The 25,651-nt window shown below is 39.0% G+C and overlaps 1 protein-coding gene across 1 annotated transcript; it reads right to left on the bottom strand.

Annotated features, from left to right (window-relative positions):
- Window positions 1-2,618: 2,618 nt before the first annotated feature.
- Window positions 2,619-3,221, bottom strand: LOC140158037 (uncharacterized). Its single transcript, XM_072181287.1, has one exon. It carries the CDS (start codon window positions 3,219-3,221, stop codon window positions 2,619-2,621), a length of 603 nt encoding a protein of 200 aa, XP_072037388.1.
- Between the last annotated feature and the right edge of the window lie 22,430 nt (window positions 3,222-25,651).

Raw genomic sequence — 25,651 nt, 5'->3', positions numbered from 1 at the left:
TACTAGTTACTTTCATTATCATGTTTTTCATTATCTTCACAGCATTTTCTGCTTGTCCATTAGACGATGGAAAGTGAGGACTTGATGTAGTGTGATCGAAGTCCCACTCCTTTGCAAACTCTCTAAATTCTTGACTTGAGAATTGAGGACCATTATCACTTATGACTTGAACAGGTGTTCCATGTCTGGAAAATATAGATTTCACTATATTTATTACAGCTCTGCTTGTAGTACTGGTAAGTGTGGAGATCTCAATATACTGAGAATGATAGTCTACCACTGCTAAGTAGTCTTTTCTGTTTACAGTGAAGAGATCCATTCCAACTTTTTCCCATGGAACTTGTGGTATTTCATGTGATTTCAGTGGTTCTGCCTGTTGCTTCTTTCTGTTACTCATGCATGTTGAACATGTTTGTAGCATATCATCTATGTCAGCATTCAAACAAGGCCAAAAAATAACTTCTCTAGCACGGCGCTTACACTTTTCCATGCCCAAATGACCCTTGTGAATTTGTTGCAACAGCTCTCTTTGCAGACTTGTAGGTATTACTAATCTATTACCCTTTAAGATCAGATTTTCTACCACTGACAATTCATCTCTGTAGTTCCAGAAATCTCTGATTTCTACTGGACACTGTTGTCTCTGTACTGGCCATCCTTCCATTATGGCTTTAGTTAGCTTTTGCAGCACAGGATCTATCAAAGTTTCTTCTTTGATTTTCTTAGTTGAGCTTGTGGTTACTGGAAGTGATGTCATGATCATATCAACATAAACATCTATGTCATCTTCCATACTTTCATCAGGATGCGATGATGCATTAATATCTACAGCTCGAGAGAGCGTCAGCTGTAAATAACAGTTTACCTGGTGTGTACTCTAACTCAAGATCATATCTTTGCAATCTAATGCGCATCAACTGTAATCTTAGCGGACTTTCAGAAAGTGGCTTTTAAATATTGCTACCAACGGTTTGTGGTCCGTTTCAGCTTGTACTTTCTGACCATACAGGAACTGATGAAATCGCTCGCATGCAAATGTCAATGCTAAACATTCTTTCTCGATTTGCGCATATCGCGTTTCAGCACTTGTCATTGCACGAGATGCATAGGCTATTGGTGCCCACTGCTCATCATCATGTTGTTGGAGTAAGACTGCTCCTAGACCATCTTTAGATGCATCAGCAGATACTTTGCATTGTTTGTCTGGATTATAAAACTTAAGCACAGGGGCTGAAGAAAGCACTTTCTTCACTCGGTGCCAAGACTTTTCTTGCGCATCACCCCAAATCCACTCATTCTGCTGATCAAGCAGTTCTCTCATAGGTGCTGTCATTGATGACAGTTCTGGCACAAATTTGGCTAAGTAATTTGTCATGCCCAAAAATCTTTGAAGATCAGCTTTCTGCTGAGGGCGCGGCATGTTGGTTATGGCACTAATCTTACTTGGATCTGCCATAATGCCTTGATCAGTGATAAGATCTCCCATGAAGATCAGTTTGGTTACTCCAAACTCACACTTGCTTCTATTTAGCTTCATGTTATTTTTAGAAGCGGTTTCTAGTACTTTGCGCAGGCGAGTATCGTGCTCTTCACGAGTAGCTCCCCATACAATAATGTCATCCATCATTGTATTTACCCCATCTATTGATTCAAACAGTCTATGAATCTTCTGGTGGTAGGCTTCAGGTGCCATATTTAACCCAAATGGTAATCTCAAATATCGGTATCTACCGAAGGGTGTGATAAAGCATGTAAGTTTACTGCTTTCTGCATCGAGCTTTATTTGCCAAAACCCTGATGAGGCATCTAATTTACTGAAATACTTTGCTCCAGCAAATTCAGCCATTATCTCCTCGCGTGATGGTAGCTTGAAATGCTCACGCTTTATAGCCTTATTCAAGTTACGAGGATCGAGACATACCCGAATATCACCATTTTTCTTTTTTACTGTTACTAGGCTACTGACCCAGTCAGTAGGTTCTTCTTGCTTGACTATAACACCAATACTCTCCATTCTTTGCAATTCAGCTTTGACTTTGTCACGCAATTTGAATGGAATTTTTCTACAAGCATGTTGTACTGGTGGTACTGAGGGATCTACATGTATTGTATGTGTATCTGGTAGACATCCAAGCCCTTTAAAGACATGGCTAAATTCTTCCATAACAGTATCTGTCAGTTCATCTTCAACTGAGTCTACCTCCACATTCCAAACTAACTTAATGAGACCCAATGACTCACACGCCTTTAACCCAAGCACTGGTCTAAATTTGACGCCTTGTCTTGTTTGGTTAGGTATGACTATGAACGATAGTTCTTGTGTTTTGCCTTTGTGTTTTATTTCTGCTTTACATCTACCAAGAACTGGAATGACTGTACCAGAATATCCCTAAGTTTCACAAAACTTTTCTGCAGTTTTGGTCTGGGTTTCAGTTTCTTATACACTGAGTGAGGTAATATGTTGACCTGAGCACCGGTGTCTAGTTTCAATGAAACATTGTGCTTGTTTACTGGTAGCTTAACAACCCACTCATCACGTTTCCGTGTTGTGAGCTCATGAGTGATCGCATGAATGTCAACAAAGTATTCTTGATCTGAATCGCTTTCATTTATTTCATCTACTTTGCTTCTGCTTTGTTGAGACTTTTGGAAAGACAGAAGGTTGCGAAATGCCCCTTTTTGCCACATTTGAAGCATTCTATTTTTAGCGCTTTGCACTCATCTTTGTTTTTGTGGTGCTTTCCACATCTTCCACATTTTGAACTTGAACTTTCAGTTTTCTGATGTGGGTTTGTCTTTTGATATGACTGTTGCCTAGCTTGTGGCTGTTGTTGTCTAGATCTAGTAGGTCTTTTATTTCTATTGACCGTGTCAACATGTGATGATGTACCTGATTTGACTAATTCTTTAGCCTGCTTTCGTGATTGCTCTTTTGCTCTGCACTTTTTTAATGCAGTATCCAATGTTAGATCAGCTTCTTGAAGTAAATTTTCTCTCAACTTATTGTCTTTGACCCCTAAAACTATCATGTCTCTGATCAGTCCATCCTTGAGCGTATCAAACTCACAGGATTGGCTACGAGTACGGAGCTCTGTCACGTACTGATCAATGTTTTCATTTGCATCTTGATGACGAGAAAAGAACAAGTACCTTTGGTATGTTACGTTCTTCTTGGGTGCACAGTACTGCTCGTACTTCAGCATTACTGGCTCTAGTTTCATTTTGTCATCCTCATTTGTGAATTCAAATGTATTGTATAGGCTCAGAGCCTCATCACCCCCTACGTGGAGAAATGTTGATGTTTGTTGTGCATCGGTACTTTCCGTTAAACCTGATGCCACCTAAACAATTCAAACCTTTGTTTGAATTTTTTCCAATTCTCAGAGAGATTCCCTCTAAAACCAATGGTTCTGGTTGTGAGAGTGTTATTCGACTAGCTACTACTGCCTGATCGGCCATGGCTGTACTATTTGTGTTTTAACTATGTACGTATTCACCTAATTTCTAAATCGCTGTATCGAAGCGCACTTGATTTTAACCCGAAAATCAAGAAAGGCGCCGAAGCGAGCTCCTGAAAACTGAGGAATCTTGGTTTTGACCACCAACCAAGAAAGGCCGTTGTATGTCATGCGTGTGTATTTGACTCGCTCGAAGCGCATCCGGCTTGATCTTAAGCTGAGATCAAGAAAGCCGCGGAGCGCAAATGACTGATGTGTAATTGAACGTGTATTTGTTCGCCTAAGGGACGCGCCACCGGCCTGATTTTTTAGCTGAAATCAAGAAAGCCGCTCGAAGCGCTCCTGTCAAAATCAGTCACTTGACTTGATTTTTTTTAATCACAGACAGGTTTACTTTTACTAGCCTGCTCAGTTTTATTAAATAAGCTTACAGCTTCTTGCTACTTTTTAAGAAGCTTACAACTTCTTGCAAGGCTATTCATTAAGCTTTCTAGCTCAAATTTGACGCTTACTATATACCCTTATTACTACTTGCATGACTTGCGATACGTTGACATGTCGTGCATGCCTTCAAAATTCTGCACCTTTCACTCGTGCGAATTTTACTGGGATTATTTCTCCCACTTACAAGCAGTTAAAACAGCTGTGACTTCTTCTCCAGTCACTTCTGATCACCATATTGTGTTTACTATGAACACATATCAGGATGGATTACGCAGAACACAAAGATCTAATATTCTTATTAGATAACACTGGTTTATTTACTACTGGAGGTCGCCATCTTGTGCTACTCTCATATTATGGGCGCACATCACTATATGATTATTATGATATCAATACAAGGTTTGCAGATGATGTAGCACTTACATCACCATCAGTCAAAGACTTGGAAGTTCAGCTAAATAGTTTGAACACTGAGAGCAGGAAAATTGGATTAAAAATACCCAAAGGGAAAACGAAATACATGACCAACTTTGACACTACAGAGTCCATTGAAATTGACAATGAACCGATTGAGAAAGTAGATAGTTACAAGTATCTGGGCAAAACAGTCAAAATGGAGGACAACACAAGAGAGGAAGTCTTACTAAGAATCAAGGCTGGCTGGTGTTGTTTTGGCAGGTACAAAGACATCCTTTGTGATAAAAAGCTACCAATGACATTGAGGAGGCGCATGTACGATCAATGTGTGTTACCCACCATGACCTACGGCGCTGAAACCTGGTAAAGATCTGGAACATAAACTCACCACGACACAACGAGCCATGGAAAGACGTATGCTGAACATAACTATACGCGACAAAATCAGAAACAGTGACATAAGAAATAAAACTGGAGTCAAAGACATCATGGAAAGGATCGGTGAAGCAAAATGGAGATGGGCAGGACATGTGGCAAGAAAAAACGACAACAGATGGACAAAAAGAGTCACCGAGTGGCAACCAAGAACAGGAAAGCGTAGAAGAGGAAGGCAAAGACGAAGATGGCGAGACGACTTAACAGCATCATGTATAGAGGCACCACATGGGCAAGGGATACGCAAGACAGACAGAAATGGAAGATTCTTGAAGAGGGCTTCATACTACAGAGGATGAAACAGCCTAGGTGAGGTGAGGTGAGGTGCAATCACTATGGACCACAATGGCCTCATTCCAGTGGCATATTATCAATAACCTCAATTAAACAATCATAGTGCAAAATTTGACCTTAAGTTGCAAAGTATGAGTTTTTGTACTCACATTTTCAAAGGTCATTCAATGAATGCACAAATGTATTGGGGTTAAAGAACTGTGCCCTGATAGATGAGCATGTTGTAGATTCTTCACACTGTAAACAACTAGTTCATGTGCAAACATGTTCAAAACATACATAATTAGAATGGTCAAATGTCACCGTCTATCGGGTTCTAAGAGGCGGTAAACTGGTTTAAACCATACAAAGGTCACGGGTTATTTGGTGTTTTTATAAGTCCATTAATTTTGTATTTTAAACAAAGAATATACATACATCATTTTATCCCGTGCATATCAGAAAACAATAATAAAATAAAATCCTAGCATATTTTGGTTTTATTTCTGAGCTGGGCATAATTTTAGCAAAACAATTAAGGAGTAAATCTAGCAAGAGTGAAATTAGAAGCTTTTCACAAAGTCATGCCTATATGTGGCCCCTCCGTAGAGGGCGCCACAAAAAGGGCAAAGTTCCGCTGATGGCCTACTGCTATATGTATATGTGATGTTTATGCTTATCATATTTTCACTGATTTTCATTAATATTCAACGTATTTTCCCCGAACGGGAAACTTGGTATTTAACCTACATATATGTACCATCAAAAGTATGATTTATGATTATAGTCAAGTACGTGGGTCATCAACCAAAGTATTCTGAGCAAACACAGAGTAGATAGGTTGCGATGTTCCAAACGCAGCACGAGGACCGTACGTTTTCACGTACGTTTTTACGTACGTTAATACGGTGTTAAATATTGCTAGTCTCGGTTCCAAACTGGATTGTGCTCATTCGTCATGAAGGAGAACAAGTCGGCTGGAATAAAGGCTATAAATCTGATCTAATCTAATCTAGGTCGATAGAGGGCACAGGGATTGAAAAATTAACAGTAAGTGCAGGCTACTGAGTCTCTGTCTAATTCAAACAGCCCGCTTTTGATTTTGACTAAAATTTTTACTTAACATGCTGCTTAAACTTAATTGTATTTTTGTGCTTCCCAAATATTATAGTTGCCCAAAAACATATATTTTGGTAGATTAAAGATCACTACATCCATATATCAAAATGAGACTTTTACGTCCAGAAAATTGGGCACGTTACATGAACTTTCATGTTTCATCATAGCATCTGCGTTTTATACTACGTTAGAATCCAGAATGGGAAATCGCTATGTCATTTTTTGTACGCAAAGCATCACACACATTTCAATGGGCAATCTCTGCGTATGGACATCGCGTATAAATTTAGCCGATTTTCAACACATCGTTGTACCTTTATTATAATGATTTATTACAAACAAAAAGGATCATAATAGTAAATAGGCTTTCCTTCGTATGTTCATTATAATTGATTGTCTTTAACATATTGTGAAATGGACAAATTTTGTGCATTTTCAACGATGTATCCCCGGGATGTATCTACGTTTATTTCGCCGTGGAAAATCTTCAAAACTGGCTAAATACATGACCTCGCTTCGATACAGGAGGGTGGTTTTGAATAGATCAACGTACGTCCGATACCTACGTTTGGGTAATCTCTCTAGTATAAACAGGGACCGTTTAATAAATTTAGCGGATTTCTGCAGGGCAAAGTTACAAAGTTTACATGGTAAAAAATGTTTGTTGTCCTTGGGTATTGACAGTATTGTATAACTGTCATTACTTTTGGTCACACCCCAAGTTTCAAATAACATTAATACAGATAAGAGTCAATGTACTGAGAACTGATTACTGCCATTGTGATCTCAAACAGCATGACCAATGAGATGTCTTGTTACATAAACTATGCATAAACTTTCGTGACTATTAAACCAAACAACAGTTACTATTTGATAGTGTATAAGGTTGTTACGTGTCATTAACTTTTTCGGCAAAATGTACGTGGGATGGAACTTCTCTTGCTACACTTGCAATTACTTATTTTTGTCTTGGTTATTTATGCCTTTTTGTTTTAGTATATTTCTTAATTTGTTGTTTCTTACCTTTCTTATTTACAACATAAATAATTTAACTTTTCGGGATAAAAGGTAGCCCTGAAAAGGGCCGTTTGGGTTGTCTTTGGTTCTGAAATGAGTTAACAGCGCTGCTCTGCCCTCTACCTGGTTGGCTCCTTGACGAATGCAGGTTTCAGCCCTGGTCATCATTGCATCAGTTGCGTTGCGTACCCTCCTTGTGCGCCGGATACTTGCGAATGCAGCAGTAATACTGTTGCGAAGATGCGTTCCAAAGCCTAATGATATCATCTTTCCATGTCATTAACCGTGTGTTTCATTTTATTCTTTGACTAGCGGGACAACCCGCGCTCCGCGCGGGTCCCCGCTAGATGATTAAATGGGAGCGATCACTAAAACAGGAGGAATTACTGAAAAGGTAGAATCATTGAAAAGGTGAATTTTATTGTTCTATTAAAACCTGATTTAACCTGTCCTTTCTGGCAGTTCATTTAGCTTCTTTCTTTCTTTTCAGTTTCTTCTACATGGGCCTAGTTTGTTCCCATTTAAAAAATATTGCTATTTACTTTGTGATTTTCCGTTTCCATGTTATTTATTTATTTAGGCCTAACCGCATTCCCATTATTTTCTAAATCTGTCCTTTCTTACGTTTCCCTTTTAGCTTCTTTTTTATATGCTGCTTAGCTTGTGAATTCCCGTTTCCATGTTAATTCTGTTCTCATTATTTTAGCTTCTCTTTTCTTATATTTCCTGATTAATTTTAGTCTAATTTTAGCTTTTTTTTCTTACGTTTCCTGATTAGTTTCTTTCTTTCCTTCTTTATTTTGCTCCCGTTTCATTTAGATACTGTAACCATAACCCGTATCTTTTTTGTCTTCTTTTTCTTTTCTTTTCTTTTTTATTCATTTTATTCTTGCTTTCTTCTTCTACATAGATTTATTTTGTTCCAATAAATATATGTTATTCTCCGTTTCCATGTTATTTATTTATTGATGTCATTTATTATTATTTGATATTTTATAAATCTACCCTTTCTTACGTTTGTCCTTTTAGCTTTGGCTTTTTTTAAACATAGTTATTTTGTGCCCATTTTTCATATTTCCTGCTTAGCGTTAGCTTCCTTTTTTCATGAATTATTTATTTATTTTTTTATATATTTATTTACTCTAATTCACAACCCTGTACCCATCCATAGTAGGCCTACCTTTTCAGTTTTGTCCTACTTTCTTTTCTTTTCCTCTGGCACGGAAAGTTGGCCTATGCATATGCGCCCCGTGCGTGCGAGTCACATCCCTTGTACGCCAACCAACTAACACCAACGCGCTGCCAGTTAGTTACGGTACGCGCTACCACTGAGTTTTGACCACAGAGGAGTAAGATAAAACAGAGCGCGTACCACCAGTCAAAGTCTCTGTTTTATCTTACTCCTCTGTGGCTGTTGTGCATCCAGATAGCCTGGATCATTTCTTGGCCACCTCGCAGTTGGCAGAAAACGGGGCAATGTTGCTCTGCGTATGGTTTTTTAATGGAAATATTATTACGCGGTTCACACTGTCCTTATTACCCACAATGCCACTGCGATCGATTTTGCATAGCAACACGACAGTTTTTTATGTTATTCTCTTAGTTACCATCAAATTTTGCAAAAACGAATGTCCGATGGAAAAATGGCAATATGTACCCGATCAATATACCACTAAATCAAAGCCGAAAGTCTAGGCAATTCGGAGAACACTCGCGCACAAGATGGGCAACCTTCCTTTTATTTATATAGACTAGCGGGATACCCGCGCTTCGCGCGGGCCCCCGCTAGATGAGTAAATGTGAGCGTTCACTATAACAGGAAGAATTACTGAACAGGTAGAATCATTTGAAAAGGTACATTTTATTTATCTCAATCTGCCTCTTCTTACATTTTCTTTTTTAGTTTCTTCTGCTTAGCTTGTGATTTTCCGTTTCCATGTTATTTATTTATTTATTTAACATCTTTCCCCCGTATTTATTACGTCCTCTCATAGCGTGTCTGTGGACGTGTTCACCCGTTATCATAATCCCGTGACCCGTCGATGTACGTTGTCCTTTATTTTTCCTTCTTTCCGTATAATCATGTCCACTGGTCTCTGGCTCGCAAGTCGCGTGGCTCTGCGCCGTTTACGAGCGCATTGGCGTAGTGCGAACTACGCACGCGGCGCCGACGCGATGCCGGCCAGCTGCAGTGACGCGTAGGCTGTCAACCGATTTTCATAACAAAAACCCCGTTTTTACCCATATTTTCACTGTTTCTACAGCCAATTCTTTTTTCATATTTTTCATATATTCCTCGATCTCCCGTGTGAATTTGGCGTCATTTGGATCCAAACTGACGGAGCCTTTCGATCTTCATACATAGCCTATTTATAGTAAGATGTAGCCAAACCTCCTCCGTGGACAGAAAAAAACGGGTACATTTCTTTTAAAAAAGCATATCTTCAAAAATTGTGAGGCGATTGAAATATTATTGTTTAGGTTTATTAAAGCTAACGATAAAGGTTTCTTTGCATACCAAAATATATGCGATCAACGTTTCAGAAATAGGAGAAAAAAAGGGCGCAATGAAGGTTCTGATTTTTTTGGAGGGGGTGACACCATGTATCATACTCATAAAATATTAATCTGTTTTCGCCCGCACATACCACAGGTATGGAATGGGTAGCAGCGCACGTGTCGAAACCAGCCATTGTGACCATGTCACTAGGTGGACCATTTAGCCAGAGTGAAAATGATGCTGTAGAGAAACTAACAAATATGGGCATCGTTGTAAGTGTAGCAGCTGGTAATGTAAATAGTGATGCCTGCGAAGAGTCACCAGCAAGTGCACCTACTGTAAGTGAAAATATCTGTACTTCCCGTTTTAACTCATTATGTAAGAACCCTAATTATTTTTTGTGTTCAACGTCGTCACTAAAGGGACCGTTCACAAGTCCCTAACTTTTCTATAAATGAGTATATGTCAATAATCTTGGCTCTTATCGCACAATGTGAATTTTAGTCAGAATATAATCTTCCAAGGGCGTAAATCCGTTGGGGGACACAATTATTATTGTGGCAGGGGGACACTATTAGTTGGCGCAACAGCGTGGCACATCTCCCTTGCGCGACGTAGGGGTGTCTAAGTGTCTGAAGGGGGGCGTGTCCCGCTCAGAAGTGGGAAATATTTCAAAATGAAGCCCAATTAAATGGCTTGGTGCACCATTTTACCCAGTTGGGCTATTCCAGATGTATTCCGCACCCCCCCTATGGAAGACAAAAAAAAAAATACAATTCCAGCTGGAATTGAGATGTGTCTAGAATTCCAGCAGTCATTTTTAACACAGGTTCCGGCTGGAGGGTATGGAAGACATTGAGATTAGGTGAATTCCGGCTGCTAAAATTAACAAAAAAAAAAAACAAGACTGGGGATTGTGAAAGGCCATGATGTGCCTATGGAAGACATTCATATTTCTTAATATTCCGGCTGGTAAATGGTCAAAAATGCTCCAATTCCGGCAGGATCTTCACTTATGGTCGCCATCTCGATTAACCTATGAATGACATTTACAATTTACTTGAATTCTGGCTGGAAACTGAAAAAATGTTCTAATTCCAGCTGGAACCCTATGGAAGACATTTACATTTACTTGAATTCCGGCTGGCTATATTACCACAATTCTGGCATGGTCTTCCATGGGGTTTTCCTGACATGTGAATTCCGGCTGTCAATTTAGCCCCGAATTCTGGAAGTGTCTTCCATAGGGGGGGTGCGGAATACATCTGAATAGCCCATTATTGGTTATTGTAATACCAAAATGTATGTTTAATATATCAGACCTCACAGCGAGCACACTACGTTTTCACGACGTTCGCTGACGTTGTACTTAGGTTGTAATAAAGTATCGTCGCACAGAGACGTGTTAACAACGTTATTTAACCGTACCTGGATATGATTTTAAAGGGCCTTTTTGAAACATTCGGTAACGACGTGGTATTTATACGTCTAAAAAAGGCACGAAGTTAAAGTACGTAATTTTCTGTAATTCATAGGTTGTTACAACGCTCGACCGGAAGTTTGAATGTTACGTTCACATCGTCATAATGACGTTATATCAACGTCCGAAATAACGTTGTCACAACACGAATACGAGGCTGGCGAAGATACAGGGCTGACAGCCCCATTCAAAATGACGGTTAGCAATTACAAATGGAAAATTAACATACTTGCAGTGGGGTACTTTGTCGAACCCCGACGGTTTTAGAGTAAGATAATTTTGCTTTGACACCACATAACAAATTTAGAATTGTTTGTGAAGATTTCATGATTATGTGTTAATCCAATGGCGACCTCAAAATTGGCGATATCGCTTCCATCACCGCCTGCACCAATTTACGCCCTTGCGATCTACCTGAAATATTTATGATCATTCTATTGGAGTCTTCGACTTTTCTTGTTATGTTGTTTGAGTCTCCATCCAATATGTTTTCCTCCCCTCATGATGTAATTTTCCAGGTACTTAACTTTTTCAACGCGTTGCTGATGTTCCTTCAATTCAAACGTGGCGTATTGCCAGCTTTCTTGGTGGTGGTGAGGGGATGAGGGGGAGGGGAATACAAATTTCGGGGGAAAAGACGAACAAAAATTTGCCAATTGCATAATTTTGACCTGGTGTTATCAGTGGGATACATACTTAAACCGTTTTTAGAGATACTGTACACGTAAAGGCTTCGCCTGGTTCCAAAAGGAGGCGTTATTGGGACAATGTGCGCACGTAGCGCATGTTACATTATTTTAGCCCATGTTCGGGGTGAATTTTCGGGTGAAAAACGTGCTCCTTGCCTATTTTCTTTTCATTTGCCTTTTGTCAGAGGAGTACTTTCTCTTCCATTTTTTGTTAGGGGGCACTCTGCTCCCTGTCCCTCCGATGGCTACGCTACTGACCTAGGCATTGAAATAAGTCCGTAGGAATAGGCAAGTATCTTATTAATACATTTTTATATAGGCCATATCTGTAGGATCAACAGATATAGACGATCAGAAGTCTTGGTTTTCCAACATGGGTCGATGTGTTGATATCTTCGCACCAGGTGGTTATATTACCAGCGCAGTACATTACTCTAACAACGCAACTGCTACACTAAGAGGAACATCACAGGCATGTCCTCATGTATCAGGTAAAATTGAGATAGAATCGGAGCCGTAGATAAAATTGCGTCACTTGTCAATCAATCTCAGAAATGATTTGTTTACTTGTTGTCGTTATGACTGAGTTAATGAACGCGGCGATAAAACGGAGTGCCTTGTGGTTAATTGTGCGCCTATATAAACCGTCTTAAAATTAGATCTTTGTTATGGAAAACACCATGTCAACAATGCTTAGAAAATCTGCTTTTTAAAAAGCCTTGTAAAAGTACCATAATTGTTTGCCATTTTCTGCGATTCCGTTTCTCCGATGAAGGCACCAGAAAACTCTACCTTCCTTTTTTGCGTTACTATTAAACCAATCGAGGATCGTGGAGAGTTTGATTGACAGAGACGTATAGTCTTTTTAATTCTGTCTCAGAGTAGAGTAAAGCATTTTAAGGACCGATCAATGCAGTGGCGTAACTAGGGTTGGTAGCGCCCGGGGCAAGAAACAAGATTGGCGCCCCTACCCCCCCCCCACCCGAGAATATCTTAGACGCGGGCAGTGGCGTAGCTAGGGGTTGTGCATGGCGCCCAGAGCTAAGAATACATAATGCCCCCGCCCCAAATTCTTTAAACATTTTGGACAAATAAGGCTTACAACTAATTAATTTTGGTTACTAAGTACTAGAAATTAAATATCGGTCTTAAAATGTTCTTTCAATTGATTTTCGCGCGAAAATGTTGACTTTCATCGCTTGCAGGGGCACAGAATCGATGCTGAATTAGTCAATTTGGCGCCTAAGGGTGGCGCCCAGGGCACGTTGCCCCCCACCTCGTAGTTACGCCACTGGGTCAATGTTTACACCAGTGGGGTTCACAATATTTAGTATAACAAAAATCGTTTCCAAGTCCTCGTGTTCGTTCAAAAATTCTAAAGTTTAATATTTGGTATTTCCTCTTTTAAAACTGTAAACAAATTTCTTTAAAACTTGAATAAGAATTTTTCCACCAAAACAAAATATTTTGCATTTCAAGCCTTCCCAAGTCGGACGCATCCAGTTCACATTTTGCCTAGTTCTCTGTTTTGAATTATTAAAATCACATTCCCATAAACGGATGTGCAAAAATATGTAGCAGGATTCCTACTTCAATTTATTCTTTAAAAAAAAGGGCCTTAATTTGCGTCATCGCCACGACAGTAGCCATCATTGACACAGGCCATGTTTCAATATGTTGAAGTAGTTCGTGAGGACATAGGCCATGTTTCAACATGTTGAAAAGTAGTTACCGAGATTGTTCTCTAACAGGAGGAAGATGTCGTTAAAAAATTGTTACCTATATCTACCTGGCCCGGCCAGCGTAAGACCCGTGGCTAAGTGTCGGCGGCCTAGTGCTTGGCATGCAGGAGGTCGCGGGTTCGAATCCCACCCAGAGCAAACAACTTCTTTGTTTGTTTTCTATCTTTATCAGTAGACTTCGGTTGTATATATAAATACGCTTTTATAAATGCGCACGTGACCAGATGGCAAGCGCCATATTTGCATTACATCACTGTCAATCACTGAAATGGCGATCATTGAAGGAGTGGCTACAGTTGTGACCTTGTTTCGTGGCTAGCACTGGCAAGGAACATTGGCTGGAGGTTCGATGCTATAAATTTGCAAGGATAAATCATGGATATCAAAGGATCATGATTATTGCACAGCACCCCATGTACAAACATAACTAATGTTTATTTATTTATTTATTTATTTATTTATTTATTTATTTATTTATTTATTTATTTATTTATTTATTTATTTATTTATTTATTTAAAACGAAAACCCTGTTCAATTTTGAACAAATTGGGAAACAAATTTTTCCTGTACAAATGAATGCCGACCCCAAATTTCGGTAATTTCAGGACAATTTTTTTTTTGTATTTTCTCAAATTGAAATTTATTTACAGATTTTTGTGATTTTTGATGTTATTTAAAAAATTTTTTAAAAAAAAAATACCAACCGACCGACCGACTCTACTTGAAAGGTCCGTTCGCCCGTAGAACAGGGTTTCTCTCTTTCTCGCCTTACTTATAATTTTATAAATGTTATTTGTCCCCCCCTTCCCCCAAAACCACCCCTCCCCCCTTTTACACTCATAAATTAATTGTTTTTTTTGCTAACTTTCCCCTTCCGTGTAAAGTAAAACTTTATAAGCCGGTTGAATCAAACTGAACAAAATTGACGTATACAATTACAATATAATACCATGACAATAATGTGTATGACGGATCTAACTTACTAGCTGAATATACCTCAAACCATGCATCACATACGTGATTGTACGTCAAATTGTCATATAACGTATGAGCGTGATGTATAGTATACGAGTCTTCCTCAACATCTTCCAGCCGGGATGATTAGATCATGTACAGTCATCTACGTGTTTATACTCTAAATTGTACGTCAAAGGGTGACAAAGGGTGTACAGATTACCGATTTAGCATGGGGGACACAAAAAGGTGCTTAAAATTTTTTTTTGTCCATTTGCGAGCGAATGAGTAAGTTAGAGTTGAGGAGGTCGGGCGGGGACATCTAGCCTATTAGTTTGAGAGGGTCATTATGCCGAAAAGGGCTAAAGTTATAGTTTCCTCAATTTACGTTATCTGTTATAATTAGAGTTAAAATTAGGGTCAGAGTTATGTTCATTGGCGGCACTACGGGGGGGAAATACTTATCTTGACTCCCAAATAAATAAATCCATGACCCCTTCCTTCCGAAGAAAATGACAGCCCCTAAGTTCCCTACGTGCAAACATTATCAAATAACATCATCGGCAGCTACCCAGTTCTGACCTTAATGCCAGTAAGAATCACATTTCATTTAGCACGGAAATATAACTTTTTAAATCAGCTAGGCCTATATCTAGCTTTTCCGTCATAATTTTTTTTTTCCGTAATGGAAAATCCAAATAAAGAGTTTATGTTTCGGGTCAAATTATTTTGCCCTTTGCAATCAATGCCACTATTTTGCAAAGCCAATTTTCCTTGTAACCTGTCATTTTCGCCTATACTTTTGCGTGTGGAATTTGTGCACATCCGGGTACCTTACATCGTTGAACACGGTATGGCGACTTGTAGATGTCACGTGCGCATTTATATATGCGCATTTATATATGCGCATTTATATATATACCCGAAGTCCACTGTTTATTCCTCCCTTCTTTCCATGTCAGTCGCCAAAAAGCCCTTCGGGAGTTAGAGTTAATTGTCAGTGTTGGAGGACTCGGGACTCGGACTCGGACTCGAGTCCTTTTTTCAAGGACTCGGACTCGGACTTGGACTCGGAAGCTAAGGACTTGGACTCGGACTCGGACCCTGATGACTCGGGGACTCGGCTTCCAGTCCTCCTCGAGTCCGGCAAAATAGGGTCTTTTTAGGTCTTTTATTTTCGTTCATTGTAAACTTCTTATGCTTGATCAATGGTCACATCACATGATTATAATTTAAGTTATTTTGAATGCAAATAAATTCAGTTTGTAAATAAAAGTACTACCAAAAAGCAAGAATGCTTTCAGTTGTATCTTTAATTGGTTATGGATTTTAATCATAATCGTTCATTTTGACATGACTGCTTTGTTAGACGCAAGTCTAGAATGTACATGAATAATAATACCTGATGGGGCACTCTAGTTAATTTTGGGTGTGCGGCGCCGAACTTTGTGAACTAAGAACCGATTTGGGGGCAAAATAGGGGCTTGATGAACTGAAATTTCAACATTTTTGTGGAGGTCTGTGAACTAAAATTGGGCCAAATTATAGATTTTGAGCTAACAAATTCAAAATGAGTATCCAAATTTGATCTAAAGAGCTAGCTATATACAATTTTCAGAGTTTTAGGCTCAATGAACTGGAGCATGATGCAAAAGCGGCCGGGTCTTAAGGAACTACCGGAGAGCCTGAAAAAGGGACCCTTGACCGCACTACATACCCGTACCACCTTTACATGTGAGTGACCCCCCCCCCCACCCCCGGAATAATACTGCATAGACCTACAGCCAGATCCAACACCTCTTCGTTTGGCACCTGAGGTTTGGTAGTGACGTCATATTTTGAATGTTATATATATTGCATATTTTGCCTCTTTAAAACACTTGACAAGCCTAATAAGTTACTGTGAGTCTGTGATTATACTCTGTTTCAAGGTATGCTACCTAAGGGGCTGAGCAAAAATTATGAGCCGGTGGGGGAAGCTAAAATTGAGGGTAAGAATATTTTTTGGCCGATCGATAGGGAGGTGGAAGCAATTTTGGCAAACCGAGGGGGGAACAAGCAATTTTGGCACATATGGGGCACCTTTCAAATAAAACGCTCTAAGGTTTAGAAAACAGTACGGAAACGCTTACATATGCAATTTTACCTGCTCGCTACGCTAACAACATATATATCTAAACCATTTAACAGGCATGAGAATGATCATCCGAATTAAAAACCTGAAAAGTTTGAAAAAGCCTGAAAAAGTGCAAGAAATGAGGCTAAAAGGCCCAAAACGGGCTGAAATTAAAAGAAAGTACGGAAATTTGGACCACAAAAAAAGCAGGAAAATGATCATGCCTGATTTAAGGGCTGGGGTATGAACGTTTGGACAGTATTTATTGTGGGACATTAGAGGACATGAGACATATCGAATTGCATTCTGAATACGAAGAATGTCATTCTGATATCAAATAATTTAGATTTTTTGAAATTCACAATTTAATACACATTTTATGGCAAATCATTAAAATTGATATTTTTGATATTTAACAGTACTTGAAGTAAACTTTATAAATCTGATGATTTATACTTAAAGTGTATGTAGGTGGGATGAAAAGCCGACGATCAATTGAAAATTTTGACCTTTCGTATTGAAGATATGGATTTTTTCCCAAAACACCCCAAAAATTAGGTCTTTTGGGAAAAAATCCATATCTTCAATATGAAAGGTCAAAATTTTCAATTGACCGTCGGCTTTTCCTCCCTGCTACATACACTTTAAGAATATGTCATTAAATTTATATAATTTACTTCGAGGACTGTTATATATCAAAATTTGAAAAATATCAAATTTTTATAATTTGTCATAAAATTTGTATTATATTGTGATTTTCAAAAATGAAAATTATTTGATATCAGAAAGACATGCTTCGTATTCAGAATGCAATTCGATAGGTCTGAGGTGCTCTCATGTCCCACAAAAATACTGTCGAAACGCAATAAACGCTCATTTTAGATCCCTTAAGGTTTGTAAATTGGGATCCCCCAAAAATGGCATGTGCAAAGGATGGTGCAAAGATTTTTGGCAGGCCGGGAGTGGGGGGGGGGTGAGAGATTTTTGGCAGGACGAGAGGGATAAGCATTTTTGAAATTTCACCTCCCGGGCTCCGCATAATTATTGCACAGCTCCAAAACAATACCTGGCATGCTAGGTATGACTAGCAAATTATATATTTACAAGAATATAATATAGAACTAAAATTCTGGTTAAGTATAGGCCTACGTTGATAAAGTATTGGTGAAAACCCCGTGGCTTGAATTTGATACATAAGAACTCGGACTCGGACTCGAACATTGAGGACTCGGACTCGGACTCGGACTCGGACTCGGACATCAGAAATTGGCAGTGACTCGGACTCGGACTTGGACTCGGACACCAAGGACTCGGACTCGGACTCGGATGATAAGGCCTCGACTACAACACTGTTAATTGTAACTAAAAAGCCCGACTAAAAAGGCTCCTACAGGGGATCACTACGTTATTGCGTTAAACAAATGCATGCAAAGCTTAGCATTTTAGTCATTCTGGAAGATAAGTTTAAGACAATTATCTAAGGGATACAATTAAAACTCGAGGCGGTCGTCGACCACCGGCTCCATCCGGTTGGAGCCGGATTCTATTGTTTTAAGCAATGGAACGCGATTCAACCGCCGGTAACCGCTGGTAAACTGGTGGTCGAGTTTTGATTTCATCCCTAACATGGTTGAACTTTTCTTCTTGTTTTGGTTGAACATATTAATCAGGATCGCTGGAGTAAACCCCGGAGTAAACTCAATAAAAAATGTTCGTTATATCTGATCCAGAAATGCACTTGTATACGTTTCAGCAAAGTGTTGACAAAGGCTAGTACACTTGACAAAGGCAACAGTGTTTCCTGAAACGTACACAAGTGCATTTTGTTAATCAGATACAACGAATTTGATCTACTGGGATTTAATAACACTTTTTAACACCCAACCATTTATACAATGTAGGTGCTGCAGCGGTTCTGCTCAGTATCGATGAAAATCTTTCTGCACACGAGGTAAAAGATATGATTCTAAGAGCCGCTACTTTATATAAGGTGGGGAATGCCCGTTTCCTCTCTCCAAATCGTCTTCTTTATATCGGAAGTAAGTATAAACTATGCGTTAAACATTTTTCAGAACAAAAATGGTGACCACCACCACCATTCCTCTTGCGTGTCATCTTTATTTGTCGCCATATTTGAGTGTAAATAGCGCTTGTTGCCCCACCACAAACCGCATGGAATACATGGAAAATTCATATTGTTCACAAAACAATAAAATAATATTATTCATGAAGATTTCAATATCATATGTGAATATTATTATCAAGGGCAATGAATCACATGTCGACCCCTCGTCGAAAATTAGTTTTACATGTTTCTAAAAAGGACATTTAGAGCTTTCAGAAACTGAAAACTCATGTTGATATCCACTTTTCCTTTGCAATGTTACGTCAATTTATCAATCGCTGAAATAATTTATGCGCTTTCTTTGTCAATATCTCAAAACCAATTTTAGCAACATCCGTCTCATTGATCGTGTCACAATATTTTCCAAATTTCATGATGAGTGAACTTTTTCACCATTGGTGCACTGATCTGCTTGTTTTTGTTATTCTAGATGATACTTGCATGACTCGGTGCGGGTTTACCAAAGATATTTATCATTCTTGCCAATGCGATCCTGAATGCTCTGATCGAGGAGATTGTTGCACAGACTACCCCAATCTCTGTTGGGACAATGGTAAGGAAATCAACTTGATGGGGGATATCTTACTATACAGGGCGTGTCAAATAAAATAAACAGTACAAAGCCTAAAATACTCTACTTGATAGCTGAATCAACATCTTGTCCTCCTAACTGTAAAATCACTGGCGTGTGACCATTAATAAGGACTCAGTGGCTATTTTTGTGAGCCGGGTTAAAATGCAGTTGCGCAAAGTCAATTAAAATCAAAACAACACGAATATCACCTGTTGCACCACATTCTTTACAGTAATTGACAGTCCACATGAATTTATGGGATTATTTTGAAATTTTAAAACGCTTGCAATATCACAAACAAATAGGCCTATGTTAATAAATAATATAAATGCAAGCTAAAACCGCTGGGGTTCGATAATGAACCCCACAAAACTAACCGAGTATATGGAAAATGCCATACGGCTGAGCGGTTATGCCGGCTCTCTCCGACCATCATGCCACTCGCCGCCTGTATATTTGTGTCTCAGTAAATTGAGGGGGCTATTTATATAAATATTAAATTTTACAAACATTTTATTCAGCCCAAATTCGCGATGTTTTAATGACATTATACAAGTGTCTATCCCTTGTAAAGATGCAAACAAGATTTGAGATAAATAGCGCCATCAGTGTTCAACTTTGCTTAAAAATAAATACAGTTCTACATGTCGAATACTTTTTCGTCAACAAACATTTGCTAGAGGAAAACAAAATGACATGAAACAGATTTAACATGTTTTAACATGATTTAACATGATTTAACATGATTTAACATGTTTTAAAAATATTAGACAAATACTTCGAAATGAATCCGGCCTAGCGCATCTTCATCTTTTAACGCTGAATAGATGTTCATTCAGAACTTCGAATTTCTTTCTTTCAGCTCCAACCTGTGGCTATCGATGCGGAAATGATTCCAATGATGAGTACCCATGCCAGTGTGATTCGGAATGCATGATGCGTCAAGACTGCTGCCAAGATTACACTGTACTATGTCGACGTAAGTTGTTAATGTCCAATTTTAATATCATTCTCACTCCTAACACTTAATTGATTAAGGGAGGAGGAATGGGCAGACTCCAAGACCCCAATAATTTTGTCCAAACATTTTTTTGGTCATATATAGATGAAAGAAATTGTAAGCTATCGGGTCAACCAGATAACATTGGAAATTTCCTCCCCAAAATGCCATTTTCATCTCTTTCAATTGTACTAACGCGTTTTGGATCGAATGGCTTGCCATACTTGAAAGTTTGTGAATTTTTGATTGACAGCATAATATTTAAATATTTAGCTTCATTAACAGTAAAGTCTAATATTTAAAAGACTATGCGCACATGACTTTACTGCTTTTCCCGGCTGCTTTTAAAGCTTTCTTCATAATATGGACGGTTTTCCATTGTGCAACGTGACATCTCACCATCTGATCGGCACATTGATCATGAATTTGCTCTGTGAATTTTGTAAACACAATCCAACAGCTGTTTCCCACTCCCGGGTCAATCAGCATAAAATTCATAAATTAGTCGCCCACCTCATTCCAGTATTTCAATTGTACAGGTCCACTCATATGGACGTAAGCTATAGATAGTCGTCAAACTATAAACTAGCGTATACACGAGACTAATGTTATAACCAAATTGGGGGACGGTATGTCGATATAGAAGAAGATAGAAGAAGAGTTATGATTGGTGGAATATTTCTCAATTAACCAAATTGACCAATAGAGAAGCAAGTCTCATCGAATCTGGCCTGGTATAAAAAAATGGATAATGGCGTGGTGTTCAAAACATTGTGGACAGTTTTCCGACAAGGATTACCCTCCAAATAAGGCAAAAGGCAAAGTCAATTCATAAAATGAAATAATCGCAAGATTCCTCGTCTCATGCAGTAACAGCAGGGTAAGTAAGAAAACGCGAATAAACAAATTGGCCTCAGAAATCGATGTTTTATTCCAATAAGTACAACCTCGGGTTTTTCGAAATATGATGTTATAGCTTGTACTCGTTGTTTTTATCACTTGCAAACTTCGATAATAACCAAAGTGCACTTGGAGAGTGATTTAAAATAAATGCGCATGTAGTCAGCATAATGTTTTCAAGAATTTCCGAGTAATGCAAAGAAATGTTTTGCAATTTTAGGTGGGAGGGGGTTATTTTTTGTGAACCCTTTAGTTGGTACATGGTGTGGGCGTCGCGCGTCGTAGGTTTCCCTGATTGTTTTTTTGTTTTTTTTTGTTTTTGGTTGATTTGTATGGCGCTTTCAACTACTGAGGTTATTTGCGCCAGTACTCACTCCTTTGTCAAGTTGCACCTGTATAATTCCATTCAGTCACAATACATAATTATCTGCTTCACTGCACCTTAGTTATTTCTATCTTCTTCATGCCTAGCTCGTTGTATATCTCTTGCTGTATGCTCGTACGATGAATCCAAATTTGTTTCCTTGTCGACGTGGTAAAAACCAAACAGTGTCTCTTCAGAGCCACCACAGGCTGAGTCAGCCGAGGAAGGGCTAAAACGTGGTCAAATTACTTTGCATGATCCTACGCTAGCTTGACTTCCCCGCATCCAAGCCTGTTCCCCAGAGCCCAAGTTAGCGTTATCCATCCGACACCACGTGGAGGTTTGGGTTGAGTTGCCCGCGAGCAAATACTTTGCCAGCTCTACGGGCCTTGTCGGACTTCCCTGATTGTTGCTATCAAAGAGCTTTTAAATAGAAATAGAGTCGCAATAGATTATATAATCTTTTGTTCGTTTGATGCCGATTAGAAGTTGCGACAGGCTATTCATAAAAGTGGTACCATTGTTTCGAATAAAGGGGTTCCGCCATTAAATTGGTCACTGATCCGGCATCATATTAATGCTCTACACAACAGGCGAGTATCAATAAGTGACCACACTACAGTCATGTGTAAGGGCAGTCATGTGTAAAGTGGTACCATTGTACTCACGTATCCCAAATGTGTGCTTGTGTGGGTCTGAAGTCTATAAGGAGGCTTTAGCTGTCGATGCAATCATCTTTACCACCCACCTGACGTTAGGCGTTTCATTTAAATAAATTGAATGCTCTTGCTGATCGATTACACATTAGAATGTATGAAGGCTGCCATTTTATTTTAAGAAGGAGATTGGTATAGAAATAGTGGCGTACCCAAAGAGGGGAGGGAGTTGGGGAGGGGCAGATTCACCTCTGTGAGAAGTCTTGGGAGGAGGAGGGAGGAAGAGGGAGGAGGGATATGGAGAATGAGAGAGGGCTAGAGGAAGGGAGAAATAAAAAGATATAATAAAGACAAGGAGATAAATAGAAATATAAGGAAAATGATGGGAATGAGAGAGGCAGGGTGAGATGATGTCAATGCCTTTATTCGTTACCTAATTAAAACGCCCAGTCAGATGTATTTCACACCTACCAAACACAACTCACCCAATTTCGCAAACTGGACGTTGAATCAAGGGGGTGACACTAAATTCACGGTTGTTCTATTAGCAACGCACACCGTCGACGTCCTATACGATAAATATAAATTTAATACTCCGTTGGTGAGCGACGGGCGAGTGGTAGTGAGCGACAGGCGAGTGGTATTTCACTGAACGCAAGAAAAGGAGTTCTATCTGATTGGCTAGCAATCGATCGCTTAGGTCGCTCAGTAGTCAACTACAAACTCATGCATTCAATTCGATTGAAATTGATTATTCTATTATTGACGAAGATAAAGAGCGTGATAGTGTGTCAATAATGTACATTGTATTGCACCTGGTTTTACCAGCATTCCTTTATAAAATAATTTTCTCAAAGAGTTGAATATTATCAAAATTTTTACCCAGGATTTCAAATTTTTTACCCGCAAATTGCAGTTAAACATATCCGCAGCAAAATACCGGTCCTCACTAATTAGTACATTTAATTTCCAGTTAGTACATTTAAACGAAACCTGTGATTTACGTGACAACAAATAAAATTTTCTTACAATAGAAATATCATATGGGATACTGATATGGTAGGCCGCAACCGCCACAACGTGGAGCTGCTACGCGTAGCTGACTTTTTGTTCCGTGGAGCCAAATTGACCAATCATGTTAGAGTTTTTCATTACTCGGAGGTAAAACTGACCAATCAAGTACGACTTACTCATTACGTGAAGCGAATTTAGTCATTAAGAATTTGCCAGACGAGCTTCACGTAGTTGCAAGATATCCTCGGTCACGATAGTTATGATTCAAAAAGTAATTTATGAAAAGTACGAACCGACTTATTATTAAGATGGACATGCACTCACAAGAAACTCATACAGTATTGTACACAACTATATAGCTAGGCAGAGTGGTGGTAAACCATGCACACAATTATGCGATCTGCAGTGTATCGCCGGGAGCTGATTTGTACATCTTGCGCGGCGTGGCCTGCGGAATTCGACCTTCAGCAAACCAGTTCTGATTTACTTTATATACTAGTAGTAGGCCATACATACTGTAGTTACGGTACTTCCTGTTTTCCTATACACAATACTCAGTGCGCTCACCATTGACGCGTGACCTAGTGTATGTTAGAAGTATTATGCCATTGCCTATATGACGTCACTGTGTAAAAAATAACCAGTCAATATTTAAAGTATTCTCTGAAATTCTAGAAAGTTTTGTAACATTTCCTAAATTTTTAGCTAATTTAGGTGTTTGGAAATATTGGTACTTTTGTGTTTTAGGAAGGATATGTAAACGACAGATAACACCAAAAAATATGAACAAATTATTTCTAAACCGTGTTAAGTCTGCAAACCATTATGCTTCTCATTTTCAAGAACGCTGGTTAACAATAAGCAGACTATTGTCTCATTTCGTAAACAAAAGCCCAGACAGTATTGTTACCTTGCGTTCGCTTTATAATCATTCACCCAACTGAAACTATAATACCAGCTCATTGTTCATTGCACAGGGAAAACAGACACAAGTGCAGTGTGTATTTAACCAGAGAAGATCTGATGTAACATAGTTGAGCTGTTTTCATTGAGTGTTATCTTGGTTTAATAGCTTTTAATGGGGTTTAAGTCCTTCAAAGGTCGTGGTGAATTCTACTGTAGACATGACTGCATCATGATTATTTTAAAGTCAACAACATTCAACAATATGATCACCGTGATAGTATGACAGTATCAGTACCGTGGGTGTCAGTGATCCTGGCCTGACACAGTAGACAAACAAACAAACACGCCACACACATGGCACATGCATGCAAGGTAACATTGACTATACACTAATCAAACAATGGTATTGATCCTGTACAACTGTTTGTGGTTTATTTACATTCGATTCATTTAAAATCCACATAGTAAACATTAATTTTGGCAAGAGTTTTTCTCTCTGGAACGATGATGCATCAACTGGCTCCGCGTAATGAAAAGATCTAACATGATTGGTCAATTTAGCTCCGCGAAGCGAAAAGTAAGCTACGCGTAGCAGCTCCACGTTGTGGCGGTTACGGCCAGCCATATACTGATCATGCGAAAATCGTAAAACATAGAATAGAAACAGTGTGGCCGGCTCTCAAAATCTCAAATTGTATGCATAGCCTGAGTCGCACGGCCTATCTCGAACAAAATAGCTCAAAATCACCATGCGTAGTTGTTGAAAAACGTGAGGATTTATCGTACTACCACGGCAATTTTTAACACGAAGATATAGGGATGATGACGGTGTGCAACGCAAAATCTATGAAAAATTCAGCTGGTTTACTAGCTAGAAAGTGAGGCCAGTTATCGATCCGTTATAGCTCGTTATGAATAATTCATGTTCGACCCCTTGGATCATGTTAATTGAGTTTGGCAAATAACAACGTTGTTAGTTTCGCGAACTTTGCCTGTTCAATGAGAGTATAGCGCGCCCCCAATACATCTGGGCACAAATCACGCGAAAACGATCCAGTTTAATGAAATGGCGGACGGGTATTCCCATTAGGCACCAGTGATATGTTTTTTCAAAGAAAGTCTACTAATTTGATATGAAATGACATTTTGCAATAGCAAAGTCAAAATTATGACTTGCTGTCAATAATATGAAGGAAATATGTGACAGAGGCAAGGTGGGAAATACAAGTAGTATTTAAGTTATAATAACCTTTGATACCCGACCTGACCTTCCATCATGGCGCCATGATTCGTCGTATGTATTTCTATTATGCTCTCAAGTAAAATAAAATACCAATCTGCACTGAACAGACAATGTTACTTGGCTCCCAGCATGAATTATTGATTTTATACGGAGGTAAAGAAATGCACAGTGTATGTGCATGATGTGCAAGCATACTCCAAATATTTACGGTAAATCTGAATAGT

The sequence above is a fragment of the Amphiura filiformis genome, chromosome 1 (assembly GCF_039555335.1).
Source record: "Amphiura filiformis chromosome 1, Afil_fr2py, whole genome shotgun sequence".
Lineage (NCBI taxonomy): Eukaryota > Metazoa > Echinodermata > Ophiuroidea > Amphilepidida > Amphiuridae > Amphiura > Amphiura filiformis.
Note: the sequence above shows the minus strand (reverse complement) of the source record. Positions and strands in the feature narration are given on the sequence as shown.

What these genes read in the sequence shown, in the direction of transcription:
- LOC140158037 (XM_072181287.1), bottom strand. Translation starts at nt 3,221, where the DNA reads ATGAAACTAGAGCCAGTAATGCTGAAGTACGAGCAGTACTGTGCACCC.